Genomic DNA, 22,413 nt, shown 5'->3' with positions numbered 1-22,413 from the left:
GCAAAGGCAGAAAAGCTAACAGCGACAAGAAACAAAACACATTTATTTTCACAGTCATTCTAATTCCTCTCTGATACTGGCTCCTGGCAATACCCACATTGTCATTTCATTAAGAAACAACATTCCCTTCATGAGATTGCAGACTGCCAGTGATATCCTGTTGTGATATCTTGCTCAAAGTTGTTCAAAGGTCACAAAAGTCCAATGGCTGGAATGAGAGAAATAAAGTTTTACATGTCAAAATTCTGACCCAAATCCTGTTAGGCGGGTGAAGAGAGTGAAAGATGTGGGGGTATAAATACATATGTAAATATGATTGTATATATCTACGCATACAGGTATAGGCATCCTCATGCATACACATGCACAATATCAAGAAGATCAGTTAATGAGACTGTGTTAACCCCAACATCCCTAAAGCTAGTCCATTATCTATATAATCTAAACGAGGCTGCCATATTAGTATTTAATTTTATTGTAGTATTTCTCCAAAGGGATTTAGCTGGGAAGGTTTGGGGAGCAGGTTGAATTCCAGTGTATTGCTCCAGTGTATATACATTGGCCTTGCTGTTTAGCTATAAGGAAATTTTACATTACGTTATTGTCATTTAGTAGAAGCTCTTATCCAAAGCAACTGACAATTGTTTTAATCAATTTATACAGCTGGATATTTACTGAAGCAGTGGGTTAAGTATCTTGCCCAAGGGTACACCAGCAATGCCCCCAGCGGGGAATCAAACCATTGATCTTTTGGGTCAGTTTTACAATACAGGGATATTGGGGGATAGAGGGATAGAGATTTTTAAACTAGATGAGATCCAGGTGACCTAAGTGTCCCAAAATGAAGAAGCAGCTACACATGACTAAAGCATGTTCCTCTGTGCCTTTCATATCACTATCAAAAGGAAAGCATAATGCATGAAGAAAAAAAAGCAATGGAGCTCAAACAATCTTGAAACCTTACAGATGGGTTCATAAAAGAACATTCTTTTAAAATGCAACCTGGCTTGGTCACATTGCATAGTGGCTATGCTGGGGTGAATATGCCTTGACATACTTGAATTTAAGTTAAACTGTCAGTGGAATAACTTTCTAATTCTTCACGGTCATTTGCATCATCTTCAAATGTGGCACACATTCACACTGCACAAAATTCAGGCTGACAAGAAGAAGTCATTCTCATCACATCTGTCAGACATCTACGCTTGGTGGGGGAACCAACAACCTCAGGTTATTTTCTAACTTGCTAAATGCTCGTCTTGGTATTCTTGTTTACACCTCAGCACATTTGTCAGTCATACCTAGTGATATTAAAACAGCTGTGTGATTGTAGACTTTAGAGAAGTGAGCAGTTTTATTTCCTTAAATTATTGCTCTAGCTTGTCCATGTATTGCAGCATAAACCAAATTCCCACTGTACCTGCAAAGTGCTCTGTATATTCATGAGAAAAACTTGACAGCACCCCCAGGCTGATGAGTCGGTGTCTTTTACAATGCACTTAATAGCAATACTGGAAAAGTGTGTGGCATGCACACATTGTATATATGTTTTTAAACTGTAGGTACTAGTTTCGGAGGAAGGCTACTCTAAAATAAATGGCAGGCTACATTCTTTAGCAGTACCATCCAATATGCCAGGGTGGAGTGTTTTTGTCCACTGTTCTCTGGAGAATAAAAAGCTATGCTTTTGGCTGACCAGAGTAATCATTCTGAGGTAATCGTAAAGTGCCCTCAGCGCTTGGAGTGCAATTTCAGATTCATGCCAAAGCCAACACGAAGAGCCCTCTTTTCATACAACAGGCCACAACTCACTCTACCCCAATTAGCTGCTGTGGCTGAGAGCCACTTCATACACAGAAAATAAACAATAATAATTCGAATGAGAATGTAGCATATATCCATGGTCATATCTACACCTACTGTAGGTGTAGATATGACCATGTATATATGCTACATTCTCATTCTAATTATTATTGTTTATTTCAAGCTCAAGTTCACCGTTCACTGAAAAAATGAGCATGTTCAATTAACGCACTCTTTTAACGTGTTCATGCACAACACTGAGTACTACTTACATAGATTAAGTGTAAATACACAGGTGTTAGGGCCTCTCAATCTAAAATGGAACCTTTTTTTAATACCATAGATTTTAGATGTATTGTTATTGTGATTATTGTTTTATGAAATTTACTTTCTATCATTGTGTGTTGATTTATTCTGAAACTTGTATATGAGCTCATTCACTTCTCTTTTTTGTGGTTGTTGTACTTCTGTATTTTTGCTTCTTTACATCTTCAGCCCATGCTTGACAAGGCTGTGGTGAAGCTTTGCAGCTGGTTGGTGAAGAGCATATCTGTAAGGATCCAACGTGAGGTTGAGTGGGGCTGGAACATGTGTTGGCAGAGCTCCCATCCTCTGCATATGTCGCAACAGCAGTGACAAAAACCACTGAGGAAGCTACCGGCCCCCTTGTAGCCTCAATGATTGCAGAGAGAGGGGGAGCAGTGTGGCATGTTAGTAAAGAGCAGGGCTCATAACACATAAGCTGCTGGTTCAATTCCCAGCTGATGTTGTTGTCAGGGCTCCGCCCCCCTAGCTGTGGTGTTTTTGTTTTTCCCTGTCCATGTGCTTTTTGTTTTTCCTTGTGTTCCAGCCCCGCCCCGCTCCCCGCCTGGTCCCCGCCCACCTGATTGCCCCATTACCTTCACCTGCCTGCCTGCCCACCTGCATCCCATCTCCTCATCAGCCCAGCCCTATTTCTACCCTGCTTGTTCCTGTCTTGTTTGCCAGTTCGTCTCAGCGTTTTCGTACCTGTTTCGTTCCTGCAGTTTTTTGGATTTCCGAATTCTCCGTGCCTGACTCTGCCTGCCCTTCGTCTTCGTTTTCTGCCTGCTGTTTTGTCCCATTGCCTGATCGTTTGCCTGCCCGGTTCCTGATCCTGCCTGCTTCTGTTATCGACCCTGTTTTTGTCCACGGACTGCCTTCCGGTTTTCGACCCTGCCTGCTTTTGTTTCGCTACTTTCCTGCCGTCATTAATAAACCCGCCTGCAACCTGAAGCTCTCTTGGTCTGCGACTGAGTCCCTGCCTGAGCCCTTACAGTTGTACTGTTGGACAAGGTACTTACTTTTATGCCACTTTATTAGCTGCGGTTTGAGTCAATGTTTAATGACGCTAATGTGATGTAATACTATGGAGACTGAATTTTCAGTGTGGAAAGCACCAGACTGACCATCTGGTCCATGTGTTAAGAATCTCATTTCAAAGTGTGTCTCACACAAGCACAGATTTCATACACTCTTGTGTAAAATAGGAGCTCTGCTGGAGATTCATGTAGTCACCTGGTAGGCCTAAAGTATTAGCTGCTCACAAGTATGTCAAGATCAATACTACAAAAGCATATCACCATGGCACACCTGATGGAAAGTGTGTGTGTGTCCCCACAGGGGGTAGGGGGTTTCGGATATGCAATCATTTGTATTATCTGTATGTGTTTGCATGAGTGAAGCTTAGAATTCATGTTGACTCTCACAGAAAAGTCTCAGGGAAATCGCTTGGCTGGAGCGGTCAGGGCAGTTCAGGGAAATAAGACCACTGCAAGCAGCCAATGACCTTCTTTGCAGGTCTGTAGAACCCATGCCATTTGTGACTGCTAACAGAGACAAGGACATGGCTTGCTAAAAAGTAGAACAGACACTACTATTGCAGGTGCAATTACATCCAGTGACTGGAGATGGCTTTGAATGCTACTCTTAGTTAATCCTTTCTCCCCTTAATAGAACCCTGTCCTTGGAAATCGCCAATTGCACATTAGGCTTACCTGACCACAGCAACCTCTGTGCTCCTTGTCACCAGAGCAACCTCTAAGTGGAGGGGAAAAGCAGAATGAACACAGTCCTCCGGTGCACTTGCCCGCAGCCAGGGACTATTCTTCGTGCTACAAGTCAGTGGACCACAGTGAAGTCAGCAGGAAAGTGACTCTACAGGTGTTGTCCAAGTAATACACAGGTTCCTGACCAATCACAGGGTGCCTGAGAGCAGTGAGACAAGGAAGCCCTGGCTGACCCACGCAGCCATTCCCCAAGCAGAGTAAAGCTCTGCAGCTGTGAGGTCCTGGTGGCACGACAAAGCCAGCTCAGAACAAGTACCCCTCTGACTGACCCAGTCAGGTTCCTGGGCTCTGCCTTAACTTCTCCAGCCAATCACTAAGAGCCTGGGGGGCATGTAAGGCTAAGTCCAGCAGATTTTTCTTTCTGTAGTCAGCTGCTGGCAATGCCTTTTACAGAAATCATATGATACATATGTTGGGAGTGGACAGAATGCCTAGCCCCACCCCAACCAGTTCATTCCCTCCTGGGGATCCGCCCAACACCAGGCACCCGGGCACGGGGAGAGAGAGAACCACTCTTTTCCACACCAGCGGAAAGTCCTACCGCCGTGGGGGAGGCCCCACACATACCACGCGGGACACGCACACAATGACACAGAACAAAACAGAAATATAAGGGGGAGGATGTAGCTCTGCCCGCGCCACCGTGCCGGGCCTCGCCTACATCCCAAAATAAAAATGAAATGCAAAAAGACAAGCTCTCCGCATCGCTCCTGTGGACGGCCGGTGGTTCCGGTGGCGACCCACGTTGTCTTCTCACTAGCAGCTTGTGCCGGCTCCACGGGGTCTCTCTGAAGGACACACAGTTTGGCAGCCGGTCCACCCTCTTCCCTCTCCACCTCGTGCCGGGGACTCACGCACGCAGTGTCACCTCCCTCTCAACCGGGGGTCCACCTCCCTTGCACGCATTTTCGCGGGGTGGGGGCTCTCCTCGGTCCCGGCTGCGTCCTGGAACTGGTATTTGTTTCCCTTCTCCCTCAGGGACTCGCCGCGTGCACTCTTCTGGTCGCCACTCTTCCTGGAGCTGCCTAAAAGACACACAGTGGCAGCCTCTCATCCACGCACACCAAAAGAAGAAAAAGAAATTAAACGAAAAATTCTCCAAAATCCCCCCGGGTCACAACTCCCAGAGCTCAAAAAAAAAAACTAAACTGAAAATAATGAACTCAAATCTCTGTGCTGGCGCATTTAACAGAAAATAAGAATAATAATTCCCACTCTAAAACCTTGTGTACTCTGCCTCCGTCAGCGTCTCTCCTGTGCTGTTCCCACTCACCTGCCTAAATAGCCCTGGTGTCCCCTTAACCAGATAGGCAGCAGGTGCAGGGCACGCACCAGGCAGCGAACCCCAAAAAACAAATAACACCATCATTTAATTAGAGAATACTCCTCTCCCAGGGAGTACAGCGCGATCAATTACCGCTGTCAGGAGAAACTCCTGACAATATACACGGAGAAACTTGTGATCACGTTGTCACTCAAGAGTGCACAGGAGAACGTACTAGGCAAACACTCCAGACACCCAGTTCATCCACTTTTTATGATTTTTGGGTGCCTGCAAAATATAGATTCACCTTGCATGTTTTTAAAGCAGTGAGATTTTCTCCGTTTTGATAAGGAAATGTGTTTCTTTTCGGTTCAGGAGTGACTAGTGGGGCTATTCAAGCGCAACCGCGAGGTTTCGGATAATTGGAACTTTCGCTTGGCTGGCCCTCATAAAGAAAAATAATGAGCAGGCCCAATTGCGCCTTTACGCTTTTTTTAAGACGGATGTACTGCATGACGGACCTGTAAAACTAACAACACAGCGTGATGAGCGCGCATGGAAATGCGCGTATTTTCCTCCCGGCATATTCAAATCGTAATAGAGTTTATGAACATGGGAGAAGCGTCAAATGAAGAACGACATCCAACAACAGATATGCAGATGAGGTAATAGCCTACACAGAGCGCAGTAACTGCAAAATTCATTATTGAGGCTTCCGTCAAATTTACATGTTGAGACTGGAACGTCACTATTTACCTACGGAGGCAAATGTTCTTGAGTAGACTAGAGACTATAAACGAAGCGATTCATCGACGGGATAACCACCTGTATCTTGATACCCAATCGGTCGATACCTCGAGCTGGAGAATCTATTTGTAAATCTCCTATCTCATATGTAGTGAGCAACTTCGCTGTTCAACATGATGACTCCTCAGAACCGTGCTACGGAGATTATGAAAACTACTACCACTGACAGAACTGTAATAAATCGAGCACACTCCACACCTAACAGGCTATAGATAAAACGCAATAGAATATAGGAATAGACAGGAATGCAGGGAATTGAAACTAACGGAAAAGAAAGGGGGGTGTACGAAAACTTCCCCTAAATTGCATCGTTCCTCTGAGTCACATGACCGTCCCTATATAGCATCCACAGGGCTGGATACAGATTAAAAACAGCCGGTTGGGGCGAACGGACCCCAAGTACCTGTCAGCAGAGGGAATAGTGGACAGCTCATCTTCAATGGGGTGCCTCGACTGTGTGATGCTGCTCTTTGGGCGGACCAAGACCGCAGGTAAAGATCAGAATTTCTGATATTTCTGATATGATATTACATATGTACGCCGTCGTGCAGCGCATGAGACTGGAGCATTTAACCCTTTCGCACGTAACTTATTTTATGATAGGCTGTGTAGAGCGCGTGTTACGTTATATGGTGTTATGTTTTCATTAGCGTTAATAACCTTCTCATAGTTTTCACCGCCGCATTTGCTATATTTTTAAATGTTAAATCGCTGTTTCGTCAAATTCGCTAGAATTTTTCCAAGATCTTGTTCTAATCGCACCGGTGTGACCGTTAAAGGGTTAAGAGTGAATTAAAGCCATTACGACGTCTGTGCCATATTGACGGATGCGTATTTCACAGAGAAATGAGGAGCATCCTGTCGGCTTGTCTCTGTCCTCCGGAGGGAGAGGCAAAAAGAGAGATTCTCTATGAACAAAAGGAAATACAAGACAATTTAAATGATATCGTCCATAGGCCTACTCAGTGAAAGTAGACCGCAAGATACAATATGAAATACAAGCACTTTGTTTTATGTACCAAATTTTTATAAAGTACCATATCTGTGCTAAGCATTACAAATGTATCGCTTACTGTGTGACTCCATACGCTTACTTACAGTTAAATAAGCGTATGCATATATTTTGGCATATCGCTACATATAAGCTACACTTACTTTAAAATACTTATATTCGTACTATTGTGTGGTAATTGATGCTGTATAATGTTATTGAATTCGTTATGTAATGTTATTTGTGCGCCTATACACAACACAACCAACCCAAGATGAATAAGCTAATGTTGAATAATATTAACATAAATAAATAAATAATACGTTCACCCAAATTAATGTTGTTGCAAATTTAACTGTGGCGTTTTACGTAGGCCTAAGTAATGCTGACCTCACCTAGCGAAACTAAGAAAGTGCATTCTAATTGCTGCATATGCATGGTGCGCAATAACCGTCTCCCATCACTCGCCTGAGCAAGCATTTCATGCCCGCGTTCACAAATTTCATACAGTTGTTGTTATGCCAATATCTGAGTACGCAGTGTGAATGTTGTTTCTGTCCATTAGTAATGGAACTAACAATAATCATGGGCAAGAAATAGACTCGGGAATTGTACATTTTCAACAGGAATACTAGCCCAGGATGTAGCCTATTTCAATAAAATTTCATACAAAATATTTATATATCAAATGTTTTCAATACCTAACTTGTCTCAAACTGGAGAACGTTACCTCATAGCTACTGACTGAATCATATTACCGCTTGTCTGTCCCCGCCCACTGACGATGACGTGCATAGCATGCATTTATACCTAAAAGTCGCCTCAGCCTCACAGTGCGGGCAGAGTACATGTTCTGTCTTTGGTGATACTGTAATATGGATGGTGAGTAGGCTACATTCTGTCTTTGTGAGATATGGATAGTTAGCGAAATAGGGAGTCAAAATGCGTTGAATATAAATAAAATGAAATCGGATTTTGTGGTCTAAGATATGATGGAGGTGTGTTCGGACGCTCTTGAAGTAATCCCGAATATAGACAAGTCTGTGATATATATATGTGTGTGTGTAAGATGATATGCATTATCTAACCCTTCTTTCTTTGGGGTGTGTATGGGGTGTGTAACAGGTCAATCAGCAGAAGGCACGACGGCACTGCAAGGGCTTGAAAATGGAGCGGCTGTTTCGGAGGTGTCGCCTACGACAAGTGTGGTGAATTGGAAACAAGGAAAACACAAGATTAAGATACCGGGGTTTGTGAAAAGAGGCATGAAGAGTCCCAAAGCCGATACAGTGGATGTTGCCTCCCCAACCGGTATCTACAGTCACCTTCAATCAATCCGCGGTGTTTTGTTTAGCATAGCACCCTTCGTTGACAGATTGTCATACAGCTTTTCACAGTGGGTGTTTCCCTGAGAATTGGAATTAGGCTAAACTTGTATCTTAGCCAGTATGAGCAAAACCAGAAAATTATTCCCTGACATCTTCTTTGCTAATTTTGTTAGACTCCTGGGAAATAGAGGTTAAACTGCAACTGCAAAATTTGCGTTTTCACTCTAGACAATAACAAATTAGATGAAGATCAGGTAAGAATTTCATGATTTTAATACAGAAAAGCAAAAAAAGTTACATATCTGAGACTTGGCTGTATCAATCTGCTCTGTTCTACCAGGGTTAGGAGAGTCACCTGCATGGCCGTAACCAGCTATGAGGTCACCGAGGTCCGGACCTCGATAATTTTTTAGAGCTAAAAATAAAATTTTAAGCTAGATACAGCTGGATTAAAAAAATCAGTGGTTGAGAACTTCTCCGAGACGAGTACATGCTTAATTCAGTTACTTAGTGTCCGCTGTGTGTGAGAGTGGTGAGAGAGGGCGCGAGCGCAGCCCCTTGCATCATCGGCACTTCCACTGACAGCAGCAATTGGAATTTACGCACGTTGGCAGCAGCAGGTGGCTTTTGTGCGAACTGGCAGCATACCATTCGGTATGACAAAGCAATGATCGTTATGCCATTATCTGCAAGAAACGTTCAAAACAGTAACCTGGTACAGCGTCTGGAGTAAAGGCAATTGTATGAAACATAAAATGTTAAATATGCGTACACTGGCGATGATGAAAGGGAGGTTATTTCTTTCATATTAGTAGGCTAGCTGACGTTTCACAGAACGCCATTGATTAAAAAACAAAATATGTAGGCGACGGTATCAATAACAGTAGGCCTACGAAACATTTCAAAGCCAAATTTCGAAATGAATATAAGTGTATAATGACGTTAGCATGTAATGGCGTTACTCTCAAGCATTTTTCTTTCAGCTAGCTAAGGTTACAAATAACCTTAGCTTAATTATCATGCTTCATACCGTAGTCCTATGTATTTTGATGCTCTAGATAATGTTCTTATGATTTATTATTCATTCAGCAATGCATATTAATATGAAAGCTCCACACCTACCTTACAGTAAACTATCAACACATTGATAATGGGTCTAATTTAACAATGCCTATCCCCACAGAAAACAAGCAGCACAGAGCAGGACAGAAATGCCAAAAAGGTTAAAACAGAATACTTTAGATATCTTTCTGAAAAAAGCCAAATTTAAAACAGCACCATCAGGAAGAGATGGGTAAAGAGGAAGGCTGGGATGGGAGGGGGAAATCCCCAAACACGGAACCCACATGAGAAGTTGTTCAGTACAATCCAGTTCAGATAGTGTACCTTACAATTAAAACACAAATAAAATTTGTTTCTTGTAAATAGCAACAGGACTCTTTCTATGTATGTATTGTTTATATGTGTAATTTTGACAAAACTAACCCCCCCCCCCCCCCCCCCCCGACCTCACTATTTTTTCAAACCCTGATTACAGCCATGGTCACCTGGAGTCTGAGCCACTATGGCACTGTGTCCCAAACTTAAGTAGGCCAACGCTTCACTGGCTCAGAAGGAGGCTGTGCTATAGATCTGTCTGCTGGGCTGGTTAGCACAGTGCACAGTCAATTTGATTCAAGTTCAATTTTCATATTAATGGGAGAAACACAAATTGTAGGACGGATGGGTGCGGCTTCAGCTACATCATCCAAGAAGCTCACAGGCACCTTATAAGTCAGAGTGTGCCTGAGAACAGAGAGATGAGCAACCCCTGCCAACATACTAGGCCCTGTCCCAAACAGAGTGAAGCTGAGCTGTTTCGCCACTGCGGGCTCCTGGCCGCCGTCGGTTGATGGCACAGCTGGGGGCCAAACTCAGGCCGTGGAGCTCACTGAGCCCCCAGAGTGGATGCCTTGTTTACTGAGCTGCTCTGGAGCCCTCCGATTTGGCTGATTCCCCACCACTGTCTGTTTTTTATTTCCTCCAGTGCTCTTCTCTTTCGAGGAGAACCTGAGACTAAGGCGCCTCTGTGAGGCCAGCCAACAGCTGATTGCCCGCGAGGACTACCTGTTTGGGCGGGGAGAGGCACGGGAGCATGCAAACAGGGCCACAGAGCGTGGGGAGAGTGAGGAGGATGAGCTGCACAGGGACTATGAGGCCCTCCTGGTGCAGGTCTGGCTGGCGGTGGAGGCCTCGCTGGTCGCCGGGCCGGGCAAGAGGGAGAGCCTGCGTTCGGCAGCCCTCTGCATCCTGCAGGAGGAGGAGCAGGACCAGAGGTGGCAGGAGGAACCAGGGGCGGAGCCCCCCATCTGGAGGCCCCAGCACTGCCGGCGCAACCATGATGACCTGCTTCGGAAGGTGGTGGAGGAGCGAATGGACAACGCGGAGGACCCGAACGGGGCAGAAAAACTGGCCACACCCCTGAAAAAGGAGATTTGTAAACTGGGCAAGCAGGTGAAGGAGGACCTCCTGAAGGTGGCTCGGGAAGTCAAAGCCTGCTATCCAGAGGAGTTTGGTGTGTGCAAAGTGTATGCCTGGCTGTATCACCAAGCCTTCTCTGGCCGCCTAGCAAAGATGGCCAAGCTGGAGCTCGACGTCAATGACACCAGCTATCTTTTGGGCTGGGTGTACACTTACTACCCAAAGTGAGTGAACCAAATATACATCCCCTTATTCTTGATGAATGTATCAGGATTTCTGTCTCCGTCATTGGAGATGTCAGTTACCCTTTGGGTTTTTAGACAGGGTTACAATGTGCATTTAATACTGAAGAAATCTTCATGCGTCATATGGAGTGGGGTGTGTTTGTGAGTCATTATAACAGCATACTGTTTTGCTCCTGACTGCGCACTGAATCTGATTTTTGAAATCCTGTCTTTTTCACTTTGTATAGAGGTAACACTTCATATTAAGGCATATTAAGTCTTTTGTTACAAAATTAAAGTTACAGAACGGAGCTAAATTTGGTTAAATAGATTTAAATTACTGAGAATAAACTTTTAGGTTAGGTTGAGTGCAATGAACAATAACGTTTACAACACAGACCTCACGAAAGCTGTGATGCATCATGAGCATTTAACTTAATTTAAATCGACAAATGCCATCCTTGTTAATTAAACAATCTCACGTTGTAGCTTTAGCAAGCACACAAACAGCAGACAATCTGCGCTGTTTCATGAGCATATTCATTTACTCAATTTACGTGATTGGCGTAGATTATTCTGTGAATTATTTGTTTTATTGTTAATCAAGGAGGATAAAGGGGAACAGGTTGACAGTAATGACAGATTTAAAGATAGTGTTTCCGCTTCCCCTGTTTCCAGCTCACCAGCCGCCACTGGTGATACAAATTGTTTATGTGTCACAAATTGTTGTGTGCCATGGTGTTTTGCCCTGTTAAAGAGAGTAAGTTGTGGGTAATTAATTGTTGTGTTATAAAGTTTTAACCATTAGTAAGAAGGGTACTCACAGTTAATAGGGGTCCCCCCTCAATACACTCTGTACTGCGCTCCGTAGCACTCTTAGCGGTGAACAATATTATATCATTTGCTGCCTGTTGAAGGGTTACAGCTGTTGTTTCAGCTATGCTACGGTATGGCGGTATATGAAAATTCATACCGGGAAATTAAAACCGGTATACCGCCCAGCACTAAGCATGCCGCTTAATTTAAAAATGGTCTTATTTCCCATGGCATCCTCTCCTTATGGAGCGGCGATATTTATTTTGAAAGAGACACAATAAAGTTACAGAAAACGTTATTCGCTGTCCAGTGTCGTTGTGTAGGTGTCGTTTGTAAGTGTACAAACACAAAAATTACGCCCTCTGTTCAGTCCCAAAGCAGGAACTAGGCGATCGAGGGATGTCTTGTTTTATTTCCCATTGCTGTCGCTGTTTCCTGAGCCACGTTATGTAAATTTTTTCTCACATCCCCTCCAGAAGCAGAGAAAAGCTTAGCAGAACACAGCTAGCATCCTCCCAGGCTGAGAAACTTAGCTAGGACTCGGTCGAAACCATTAGGACCTCCGTTCAAGTCCTAATTAAAGCACAGGCTCGGCGATCGCGGGCTGTCTTGTTTTATTTCCCATCGCATTCTCTACTTACCGAGCTGCGATATTAAGACAATGGTCTCGCGCCCTTCCGGAAGCAATTAGAAGCCTAGCAGCACTCAGCTAGCATCCTCCCAGAGTGAGAAACTTAGCTATATATTTTACCCCTCCTCCCATCACTGGTGCTTTACAAGCATTGCAAATAGCAATTTTGTTATCTGTTTCAGATACTTTGAAATAGGCTACTTCCATAGCCTACAGCTGACGTGTTGAAGCTTGTTACTGGCGCTTATAATAAAAATTTAGCGTCATCGCGTGCACACAGTTAACACGTCACTTATCAGCCAGGCACCGCGGCAGAAATTTTCATATCTGCCGATGCCGATAATTAACTTCTTAAGTTTTTATCGGCCGATACCGATGTCGTGCTGATATCATTACCGATGTCGTGCATCCCTAATCATTATTATTAACATTCATTACTATTATACTATTGTAATAGTAATATCCATTTGGGATGTACTTGTCTGCACTTTATGCCAAAAAACTGGTATAACGTACACACCTTGCAGTCATTGCAAAGCTATATGAATGCTCGTCAGACAGCAATTAATGGTAAGAGTCTGTCTACCTCATTGCAGGGAATGAATGTTAATAAGGTATTCGTATTGCAGTCATTAAGGGTTCAATAATGGCACCTTAATATAAAATCTTACCAGATGTACTATATCAGACACATCTTACCTGCTGAAAAAAGGCCCATGCCAAAAAGCACAAGCCAAAGGAAGGGTTAGCCATTTGGAAAGTTATTTATCTTCACTGGTCATGCCTGTTGATACTGTTAGAACAAAAGTAGCACATATTGTATATGATTGTGGTTATTTATGTATGTATTTTCCTATATTTGTTCAAATAGTTAATGAGAGTTCTTTTTTGGTAGTTTATATGATTACATAAACCAGGTAGTATGAAACTGTGAATGTTAATGTTGTCTGTTAATGCCCTCACAAGAAATGAGCCACATATCTTCTATAGCAATTATTTATTACTTTGTTCAAAATAATGTAGCACCCATCTCTGTGCTGCTGGTGCATAGACTGCTGTCAGAATGCCACTTTGCCTATTGGTGTAGCTGTAAGATGAACGATGGTTATAGCTTCATGTAAGTGCTCTATTACGGATCCACACTCACAGAGACCTCAAGGTGTGAATAGCCTAATCATAACCCACTGATCCTTGGTGCTCGGGTTTCAGGGAAGTGCTGAAACACAAGGAACTGGAAAAGGATATCAATGGTGAGGCCCTTGGGCCCCTGCTCCCTGAAGATGTGCTGCGTCCTCTGGAGGATCAGTACCTCTCCCACAAAGAGGTAAAGGAGCCTCCTAAACAGACACTGAGCACCTGGCACCAGCAGGAGGAGTGTCGCATGTCCCTACCTATAAATGGACTGCATTTATATAGCGCTTTTCTACTCATTGGAGTACTCAAAACACTTTACAGTTATATGCCTCACATCTACCTACCAGTGGCAGAGGCTGCTATACAGGCTTACCAACTGGCCACTGGGAGCTGTTGGGGGTTCAGTGTCTTGCTCAAGGACACTTCGACACTCTGCCAAGATGAGCCAGATTCGAACCAGGGACCTTCCAATCCCCAGTCGACTGCTCTACCTCCTGAGCCACTGTCGCACTACCTATAAGGCTTCACTAGCACTGGGGCACAACTGCAGGAAATCCTAGGAGCCGCACACTGCACTAGAACGTGTGTGTTTTTAATTATTTAACTCTTAATTAACCCAGTAGGTTCAATAGACAACCTACAATGATGATGATCTACAATGATGACCTGGGGTAGGGAGTTCTTTGGGGATGTTATTTATCTTGTCACTTAACCAGGAGTATAGACCAGCTTGAAACAGCAAAATGGGAATGCACCCAAAAATGTCAGAAGGGGTTACTCTGTGTCAGTTGCGCTTTGTCTCACATGTGCTTACGCCCTTTTGCAACATGTGCAACGCTGGCTTTAGAAAAGACAGTCAGCTGACATTTGTTAAAATATAGATTTGCCGTCACCAGTCCCACGCTTTGAGGCTTTGCCTGCTCACGTTGTCTGCAAATGGGGCTGATTTGCTCAGTTTCTGCGATTGGCTTGTTTCAGAGCCAGGTAAAGGAATGGATGTCCAAGGCACTGAGGAAAGAGGAAGAGGAATGGCATGGGGGAAGCCCACCTGAGCTCATAATGGATCAGTACTACTTCTCTGCCATCGCTGTTGATGTTATACAGGTGTGAGAATTGGCACACTCTGCTGGACCGTATGTAAGGCCTCAGTGAGCATACACTGCATTGTCTAGCATGCAGAGGTCGCATTGCTGTCCTTTATAACTGAAACAGCAAAATGCAAAGACTTTCAAACTTGTGACAAAATTATGCAAATGTTACATTATCAATTAGTTACTGTATTCTTTCACATTTGTAAGGTTATTTATATATTGTATAATATACAATCACATAATCTGTAATGTGCAAAATCACATGCATTGTCAAATAGCTGGTTATCTGTATTGTAGAGGAGGGTATTTGTACTATATGGTGGGGTATCTGTGCTATAGAATAGGGTATCTGCTATAGAAAGGCGTATTTGTGTTGTAGAGTAGGGTGTCTGTGCTATAGAGGGGTGTATCTGTGCTGTAGTGTAGGGTATATGTGCTGTGCATTAATGCATACACTTCCTATTTTGCAGGTAGTAGATGGGGTGGTGAAGGAAGCTGTGACTATTTTGGGTAACATTAGCAAAGCCCAGAGGATCATATGTCAATTGGAGACCTTCTTTATCAGGTAACAGGTCATGACCCTCTCTGAAGTGTGTGTGTGTGTGTGTGTGTGTGAGTGAATACCCCTGGAATTCACAGCTGCTTTGTTCAATATGTGCCCCTAGCTACAGGAGGACCTTTGAGGAATTCATGAAAGGAAAGCGCAGAAACACCAAAGCAGTGATAAAGGCTAACCTGGCCAGCATTGAACAATTCAAGTAAGCATGCTGTTCACAAGCCAAAGCACATCATTCTACAAAGCAGCGTGACGCAGAGGCTGTCTGTATCACAAATGTTCGATGTCTTTTTGATTACTACAAAGGCTCACTTATGCTGCCCTTTGAAAGTTGCACGTTAGTGTGCTAAAAATTATTACATTTAAGAGATAGAGGTTATATTTTTAAAGAAGGAACAGCCAGTGCCTGCACATTTATAGAACTCACATTAAGTGTTTTTATTTACCAGTCACACAACTTCACAGCATTTCCACCACAATGTGAACAGCACCTATAAGGGTTTACAAGGCCAAATCATACCCAGTCAAATAATTAGAGTGACTGCAGGTACTGATGCATGTAATTCAATACACACAAAGAATCCATGCACATGCCCATGTTTTGTATAACTTTAAGAATGCATTTTATGGTAAAATGTTCTTGATGTATATATAGATGTATTGTTTTTTTTACAAAACATAGGAATTACTGCTTCAATTTAGTACATGCATTCTTGCACACATTTTAGATTTTAGAATATGCAAAATATTTTACAGTACATGAAACAATATATCCAGAACATGAAAGTAACAATAATTTATATATTTATAAGATATGCAACATATTTTAAAATATATGAAAATATTATATATTCCCAATAATTTGTTTGTTAACATATTATGTTTAGATTGAATGTGAGTTAGATGTGAGATGATAAAGTTTGGGAGGGGGGCCCACCTCATTACTCTGTACATTTCATGCAGCAGTTTTAGAAAAGGTGGGGTTTCATTTATGCAGAGAGTCATATAATCATTTGGCAAATTCTCTTATCTGGCGCATAAGTGCATACAGTAAGACTACACAAACAACTGTACAGACACAACGTCAGGCTGCTTTTGAACTTGCTGCAAGTGCTACAGTAACCTGTGCCATAATAAATGGCAAAACCACTATAAGTGCCACAGTAATAAAAAACACAACAAAACAGTTTAACCCATTGGCCTCCAAACTCAAATGGAGACCCAAAGAACAATGGGGATTCCTAAAAGAAGAATTTATCTAAAACTACACAAGAAGAGTGAGATGAATGATTAATGAAGTCTGTTTTCTGCTTCCCATCAGGGAATACGTGGAGAAAGTCGGGGACATGCTTCCCAAGGAGACAAAGAAAAACTGCCAGTCCATTCTCTCCTCCATGGAGGACATTGCATACAGATACTTCTCCAACATTATTCACGAAAATCTCAAGGTACGGGATGGAACAGCCAGCCTCCTCCCCCACATCCCCCATAATTGTTCACTATCATTATTGTCATTTAGCAGGTGCTCTTATCCAGAGCAGCTGACATAGGTACTCTGAGGTAATTGTGGGGTAAGTACTTTGCAGTGGTAGCCATTACCTTTGAAGTGAATGGCCCATACTGCAGTCTTGATTCCTCACAGAAAGCCGGGTCAAAGTTCTCTTTCCACAGCTGCCAGCCTTTTCTCAGTCAATAGAAATATATAATATAAAATGTGAGAGGTTCATGTAAATCTTTTTTTATGTGCAAGCCATTGTGTCATCATTTCATTTCCTCTCACTGCACTGTAGAAACAGGATGCATTGCAATGTGTTATCTCAATGTGTGCTTTTGTAAATCCCTGAACTGCCACCAAAAACAATGCAGTGGTGAAGTCATGGTATTGTGCTGTGCAGAGGGCATTGGGGTTTACTTATGGCCTGTGCCTTAAAAAAACACAAAAAATAGTTTGGCTACCCCTCTAACATACCCGGAAAATGTTTGTTCCCTGCCTTCTGGAGTGGTCACATGGTCTTTCCATGGACCTTTTAGCCACCTAGTGTTTGTAATCCAGGAGGAAGGTAATATTTGTACTTCTTCCCAGCTATGTATTTGCTATGTACCAGCATTGCACGATGGTTCATTGTTGACCAGGAAATGGGTTGTCGGTTTGATCATAGGTGAATTCCCCTCACCCTCCTCTCCCAAAATTAAGCTGGAACTCATTCACCCCTGTGCCCTTTGCCCAATAACTAACAAAGTCTGCATGTGGTTCAACAACGTTTTTGGTTAATGATTTGTTGGTGTCTTTGACCCTTGCTGGTTCATAGAATCCAGGGTGCATTGTAAGTCTGTCTGTAGAAAATAATCACATGGAAAGTCTGTCCCATTTTCATAGACGTATTGTGTGCTTACTTCCTATGGCCATCCCATAATTTTTGGGCAAGCAGAAGTTTCCCGCCAACGCATGCAAGGTCATGGCACGGGACAATTGTCCAACACACACAACACAAACACTCAGTGTTACACGCTATAGTATATTACTACCGTTTATAATTCTTTTCTTTTTTTTAAAAAAAAGGAAATGGACCGCTACTGGCTGGAACACTCTTAACCTCTGTATCAGGTCAAGGTACATGAAAAATAGAAAAACCAACAAAGCTTTGCAGCCAAGACAATTACACAACAAATGTAACATTAAAATAATGTTAGATTCCACAAATCCTTCGCTTTTCCACTTATGACTGGGAGCACAGTAAAACAAAAACAGCATTTCCTTTGTCCGAGGTCCTTTTGGGTTCTCGACCCACTGTCCTGTTGCCTCCCTTCTCTGCGCTGGTGGTTATTTGGGTGGAAGCGTGGCTTCATGAGGGGCTGCTCTGTTTTCTCTCCCTGCAGACGCAGTACCGGCAGCTGGGGACAACATCCTGGCTCTTGGGGGGCTTCCAGGCAGTGGATGAACTGAAGAGGCACATTCAGGACTGCCAGGAACTGAAGCCCACCTGCAAGCAGGTACATGATCAAAACCCTCTGGTTGTTTGGGGTCAGTGCAACAACACAGTGGAAATCCTCAGCTGAAATCTTACAGTAGTAACTGTGAGTTATGGGGCACCATTGCAAGTCAGTGGGGCAGAGGCAGGGGGGCAGCTGTGGGGTAGAAGCACCAGAGCAACTGTGTTGGGTAGAGGCAGCAAGGCAGCAGGGAAACTGTGTGGGGTAGAGGCAGTGAGGCAGCTGTGGGGGAGAAGCAGAGGGGCAACTGTGTGTGGTGGTGTCATAGTGCTAAAGAAGCTACATTATGGGTTCAGCTCCTAGTGGGATGGTGCTGTTGTCCCCTGCAGTAAGAACTGTATCAGTAAGTATAAGGCTGTGCATATGAATAGTATTTCAAATCGTGTGTGTGTGCATGTAGGAACTCGTGAGCCGGATACACACGCAGGTGATGGTGGAGTATGTGAGGAGGCTGATGAGGAGGAAGCTGAAGCTGAAGGACAGAGAGCAGCAGGAGGCAGCTGCTTCTCTCCTCTGTGAGGACAGCAGGAGACTGCGTATAGTCTTCACTGATGCAGTGAGTGCCAAACACACACACATACACATACACACAGCCCCACACACACACACTCACACACACAAAGACACACACATCTATTTCATTACATTAAATCCTTTATTTAAATAATTATTACTCAATATTCCATTGCAGTTTCTGGTGAAACTGCCAGAGTCAGACCTTTCTCAGCTAGAATACAGGAGTGATGGAATGCAGGGGATCTTGCCATGTTTCCCCATGTGGAGCACAATGAAAAATTCCTATCCTGTGAGGAAGAGTATGAGCTGTTGGCAAAAATGTGAAAATCTTAAAGCAGAGACGAATCTTTACTATTGCCGCAGAATCTGTCTGCACCCCCCAGTGGACAGTGGAACATGAAATAGAAAATTGTTGATGTTATTGAAGAGTAAATTCCTTTATTGTAACAAAATGCATTTTCGTGTAAGTTTGCTCTTCTCATAAGTAACTATGTGTAGTGTTGCATTCACAGAAAGCTCTGCTGGTATACTCACCGAAACTTCTATTGCTTCAACTGAAGGAAAGCATTGTTTTGCACACTCACAGAAAACTCTCGCTTGCTGTCAGACAGCTCATCCCACTTCTGTTCCTCTAGGGATCAGAAGAGGTGTGGCTTCATGAAATCCTCCCTAAAATAGCAGAAGTGCTGAAGTTGCAAGACCCAGGGGCCATTCAGCTGGAGGTAATCACCCTGGCCCGGGACTACCCTGACCTCAGGTGAGACTTGCTGATCATATGGCCCAGAACCACACACCCCTTCCAGTACAGCATCACAATCACCTGACCCAGAATGGCAGTATCAGTACAAAACCCCGATCACCTGACTTGGGACCTGCACACACAGGCTACATCTTCTGCACAAGATATATTGAGAATATCCCTAAATACTGCCCCCTGAAGTGAGGAGGAACTAACTACAGCTGCTTCCATCCCCTTGCTCTTGCCATGTGAGACCATCATACCAGCAAAAAAAAATATGTACCCTTTCTCACCAAACTCGCTGGAATGACATGCTGAGCCAGACAGACTAAATGATAGAGTAAGCGTTTGACTACCTATACCATCAAGATGAAGGTGGAAAAACAGTTGGAGTAAATGAACTAATCTGTGTGGGCCCTGTCTCACAGCTCCCATATCGTACCTCATTCATGGACCTCCCCGCAATTATGCAGTGAGAATCCAAATCAGAAACATTTCATAACAGGAACAGGCTTTGTTTTTTGGAGCTTTTCCCAATTAAGCCCTTCCTGGCTGAGGTGTGCCCTGGAGCTGAGCAGAGGTGTGGATAGGCTATGGGCACAGTGTGCTAACAGGTGACACCCCAGCCAGGGAGTCGCAGGGCTGGGCATGGCTCTTCCGCTCCTCTCAGGTGTCTGGCAACACCAAATACAAAGCTTCTCCCTTTGAGCACAATAGGGCTGAACTCCCTCTCTGTGGAGAGTGGAAAAATACAGAATGCAGTTTTGCATTTCAGCCACAGTACAACCCTGATGAATCATTCCCAGACATGTTTAAATGATCTCGGAGTGGAGCTGGCAGAAGGAAAGCATTTCCTTTTTTTTTTTTTTTGTAATTTAAGTTTTTATTTTAACTTTTTAAACAGAGATGGTACATAACTCATGTTGTACATCATATAGAAAATAAAGAGTAAAACACATGATCAGACATTAAAGTTAGAAATTAGAAAGTGCTCCTGGATAAAGACAATATCCATATATTGTATACATCTGCATGCAAGTTTTACAACATACAAAGTATGACCTTAATATGCATAATTTACAAAGAGAATGTTCAGCTATGTGGTAGTCTCTTACACTTATGCCACTGATCAGAGGTAAGGTACTCTTGAAAGAAGTCCCAACTGCTCAACACTTCAGGCCTTTTGCCTCTTATTCTGGTCAACATGACCTCATATGACACAGTTTCAGTCATCAAAACTTTCCATTCTTGGAATGTCGGCTTATCAGGTGACTTCCAATGTCTTAGTATAATTCTAGCAGCTGATGTTAGCCCTACTATCAGCACAGTGTGTGTATCTTTTGTCAGTTGAGGTATTACGGTTCTATCTCCTAGAAGACACAAACGTGGGCATATTGGGAGGTTTATTGTTGTCCATTTCTCCAAGAACTTCAATATGTTACACCAGAATGGCTTAACCATGGCACAGTCCCATATGAGATGTAAAAGCGTGCCAGTTTCCTTTTTACATTTCCAGCAGATATTATTATTCATTAAACCCATTCTAAAAAGTCTACATGGTGTCCAGTAAAACCTGTGTAGGATTTTGTATTGAATAAATTTACATCTAATTTCTTTGATATATTTACCATTATCAGCCAAAATATGTTCCGAAGGAAAGCATTTCCATTTGCTCTCACACTGTGCTAACCGCAAACTGTGTTGAGTGTGTGAGAAAGAGGGAGAGAGGGGAGAAGCTTACACAATATAGCTGTAGGTCATCTTAAAGAAAATGTGCTGTGCTTTCCACAGCTTTAAACCATGCCTGAAATATCTGGGTGGGTTGTGGATTTATTGTAGACTGCAACACTACTCTTGATACTAGCCTTCACATGATGTCTAATGGTGGGAAAGTAAATTTCATGAGCTCTGTAATAGGTGGAGGTACCATGGCTGTTAGTCAGTGGTCCATTTAAACCAAGTAAATCCAAAACAATGATTCCACTTGAGTCTTGCACCTGATAGCTCCACTGTTTAAACATCTCTGAAGCAAATTATTCTGTGATTCTATCATGACATGATTATGTCATGAGAGAATCTCAAGGGCAGTTCTTATGGCGTCAACTGTCAATGTCATTGTGGCTGCTTGTATAATAGCCCTTCTCCTCACAGCAAGGATCATGTCTCTGCCCTGCTGCACCTCAAATCCAACCTTTCCAGTGCCCAAATCAAGAGGATCAACCAGAGCCTGGTTGAGAACCGTGGCTCCGTCGGCTCCCTGGGCACCCACCCCTTCTTTTCAAGCGTACACGTCAAGTGGACCACAAAGATCATGTGACAACCCCCCCCCCCCCCCCAGACCCCATGACTGCCAGCCCCCTCCAGGTGCAGTCTAGTGCAGTTCTGTCAATAGACACTGACACTGGGTTGGCTACAGTTTCCTCTCATAATGCTTTGGGTCTGGATGTAGTATCAAGTAAGCTGATTTTGAATCAGCTGGGGTGGGTGGGGACGGGGGCTTAGGGCTAGAAGACAGACAGTCACTGCTGTGAAACTCCATCACGGTGCTCATACATCCTTGCACTACAAGTGTTTTTATCAGTGGTCCCTATGCAGCATGCATTGCCTATTTTAAACTGAGAAGTTCAAGGTTGTGTAAGCTGAACATATGAACACATCTTAGCCTTAGCATACCATACTTCGACAATTCCAGGAAGGGGTTAGTCATGAAAATGTTTTCCCTTTAATGATCTGGAGGTGAATATGTACCTTCAGTCCAAAAAAGAACAACAGGCCAACAAGCTTTACAGCAAAGAGACTTTGCACAAGCAAATTTAAAGCCCACACTTTCATAAGCTGAACTCCTAGGGTTCAACTCTCTCTCAAGTGTGATTTGTAATTAAGACTAGGAAGGAAATCTTGCCAACAATACACTGCCTCTGCCTATAGGTAAAGTATATTCTAATATTAAAATATGTGTCACTCTGTGGCTCCAG

The 22,413-nt window shown here is 43.3% G+C and overlaps 1 protein-coding gene across 2 annotated transcripts; it reads left to right on the top strand.

Annotated features, from left to right (window-relative positions):
- The first annotated feature begins 5,970 nt into the window (after nt 1–5,970).
- On the top strand, nt 5,971–21,762 carry LOC118792423 (tumor necrosis factor alpha-induced protein 2-like). Of its 2 annotated transcripts, none has more exons than XM_036550266.1 (12): nt 5,971–6,452; nt 8,078–8,263; nt 10,307–10,964; nt 13,621–13,735; nt 14,524–14,649; nt 15,107–15,201; nt 15,302–15,394; nt 16,514–16,640; nt 18,070–18,183; nt 18,584–18,739; nt 19,335–19,456; nt 21,590–21,762. In XM_036550266.1, exons 1-12 carry the CDS (start codon nt 6,401–6,403, stop codon nt 21,753–21,755), a joined length of 2,010 nt encoding a protein of 669 aa, XP_036406159.1. In that variant the 5' UTR covers nt 5,971–6,400; the 3' UTR covers nt 21,756–21,762. The 2 variants fall into 2 exon arrangements, with proteins under 2 accessions (XP_036406159.1, XP_036406160.1); XM_036550267.1 differs by lacking the exon at nt 5,971–6,452 and adding an exon at nt 7,774–7,834.
- Nucleotides 21,763–22,413: the final 651 nt, after the last annotated feature.

This window comes from Megalops cyprinoides, chromosome 17 (genome assembly GCF_013368585.1).
Source record: "Megalops cyprinoides isolate fMegCyp1 chromosome 17, fMegCyp1.pri, whole genome shotgun sequence".
Classification (NCBI taxonomy): domain Eukaryota; kingdom Metazoa; phylum Chordata; class Actinopteri; order Elopiformes; family Megalopidae; genus Megalops; species Megalops cyprinoides.
This window is presented reverse-complemented; position numbering and strand designations above follow the sequence as displayed.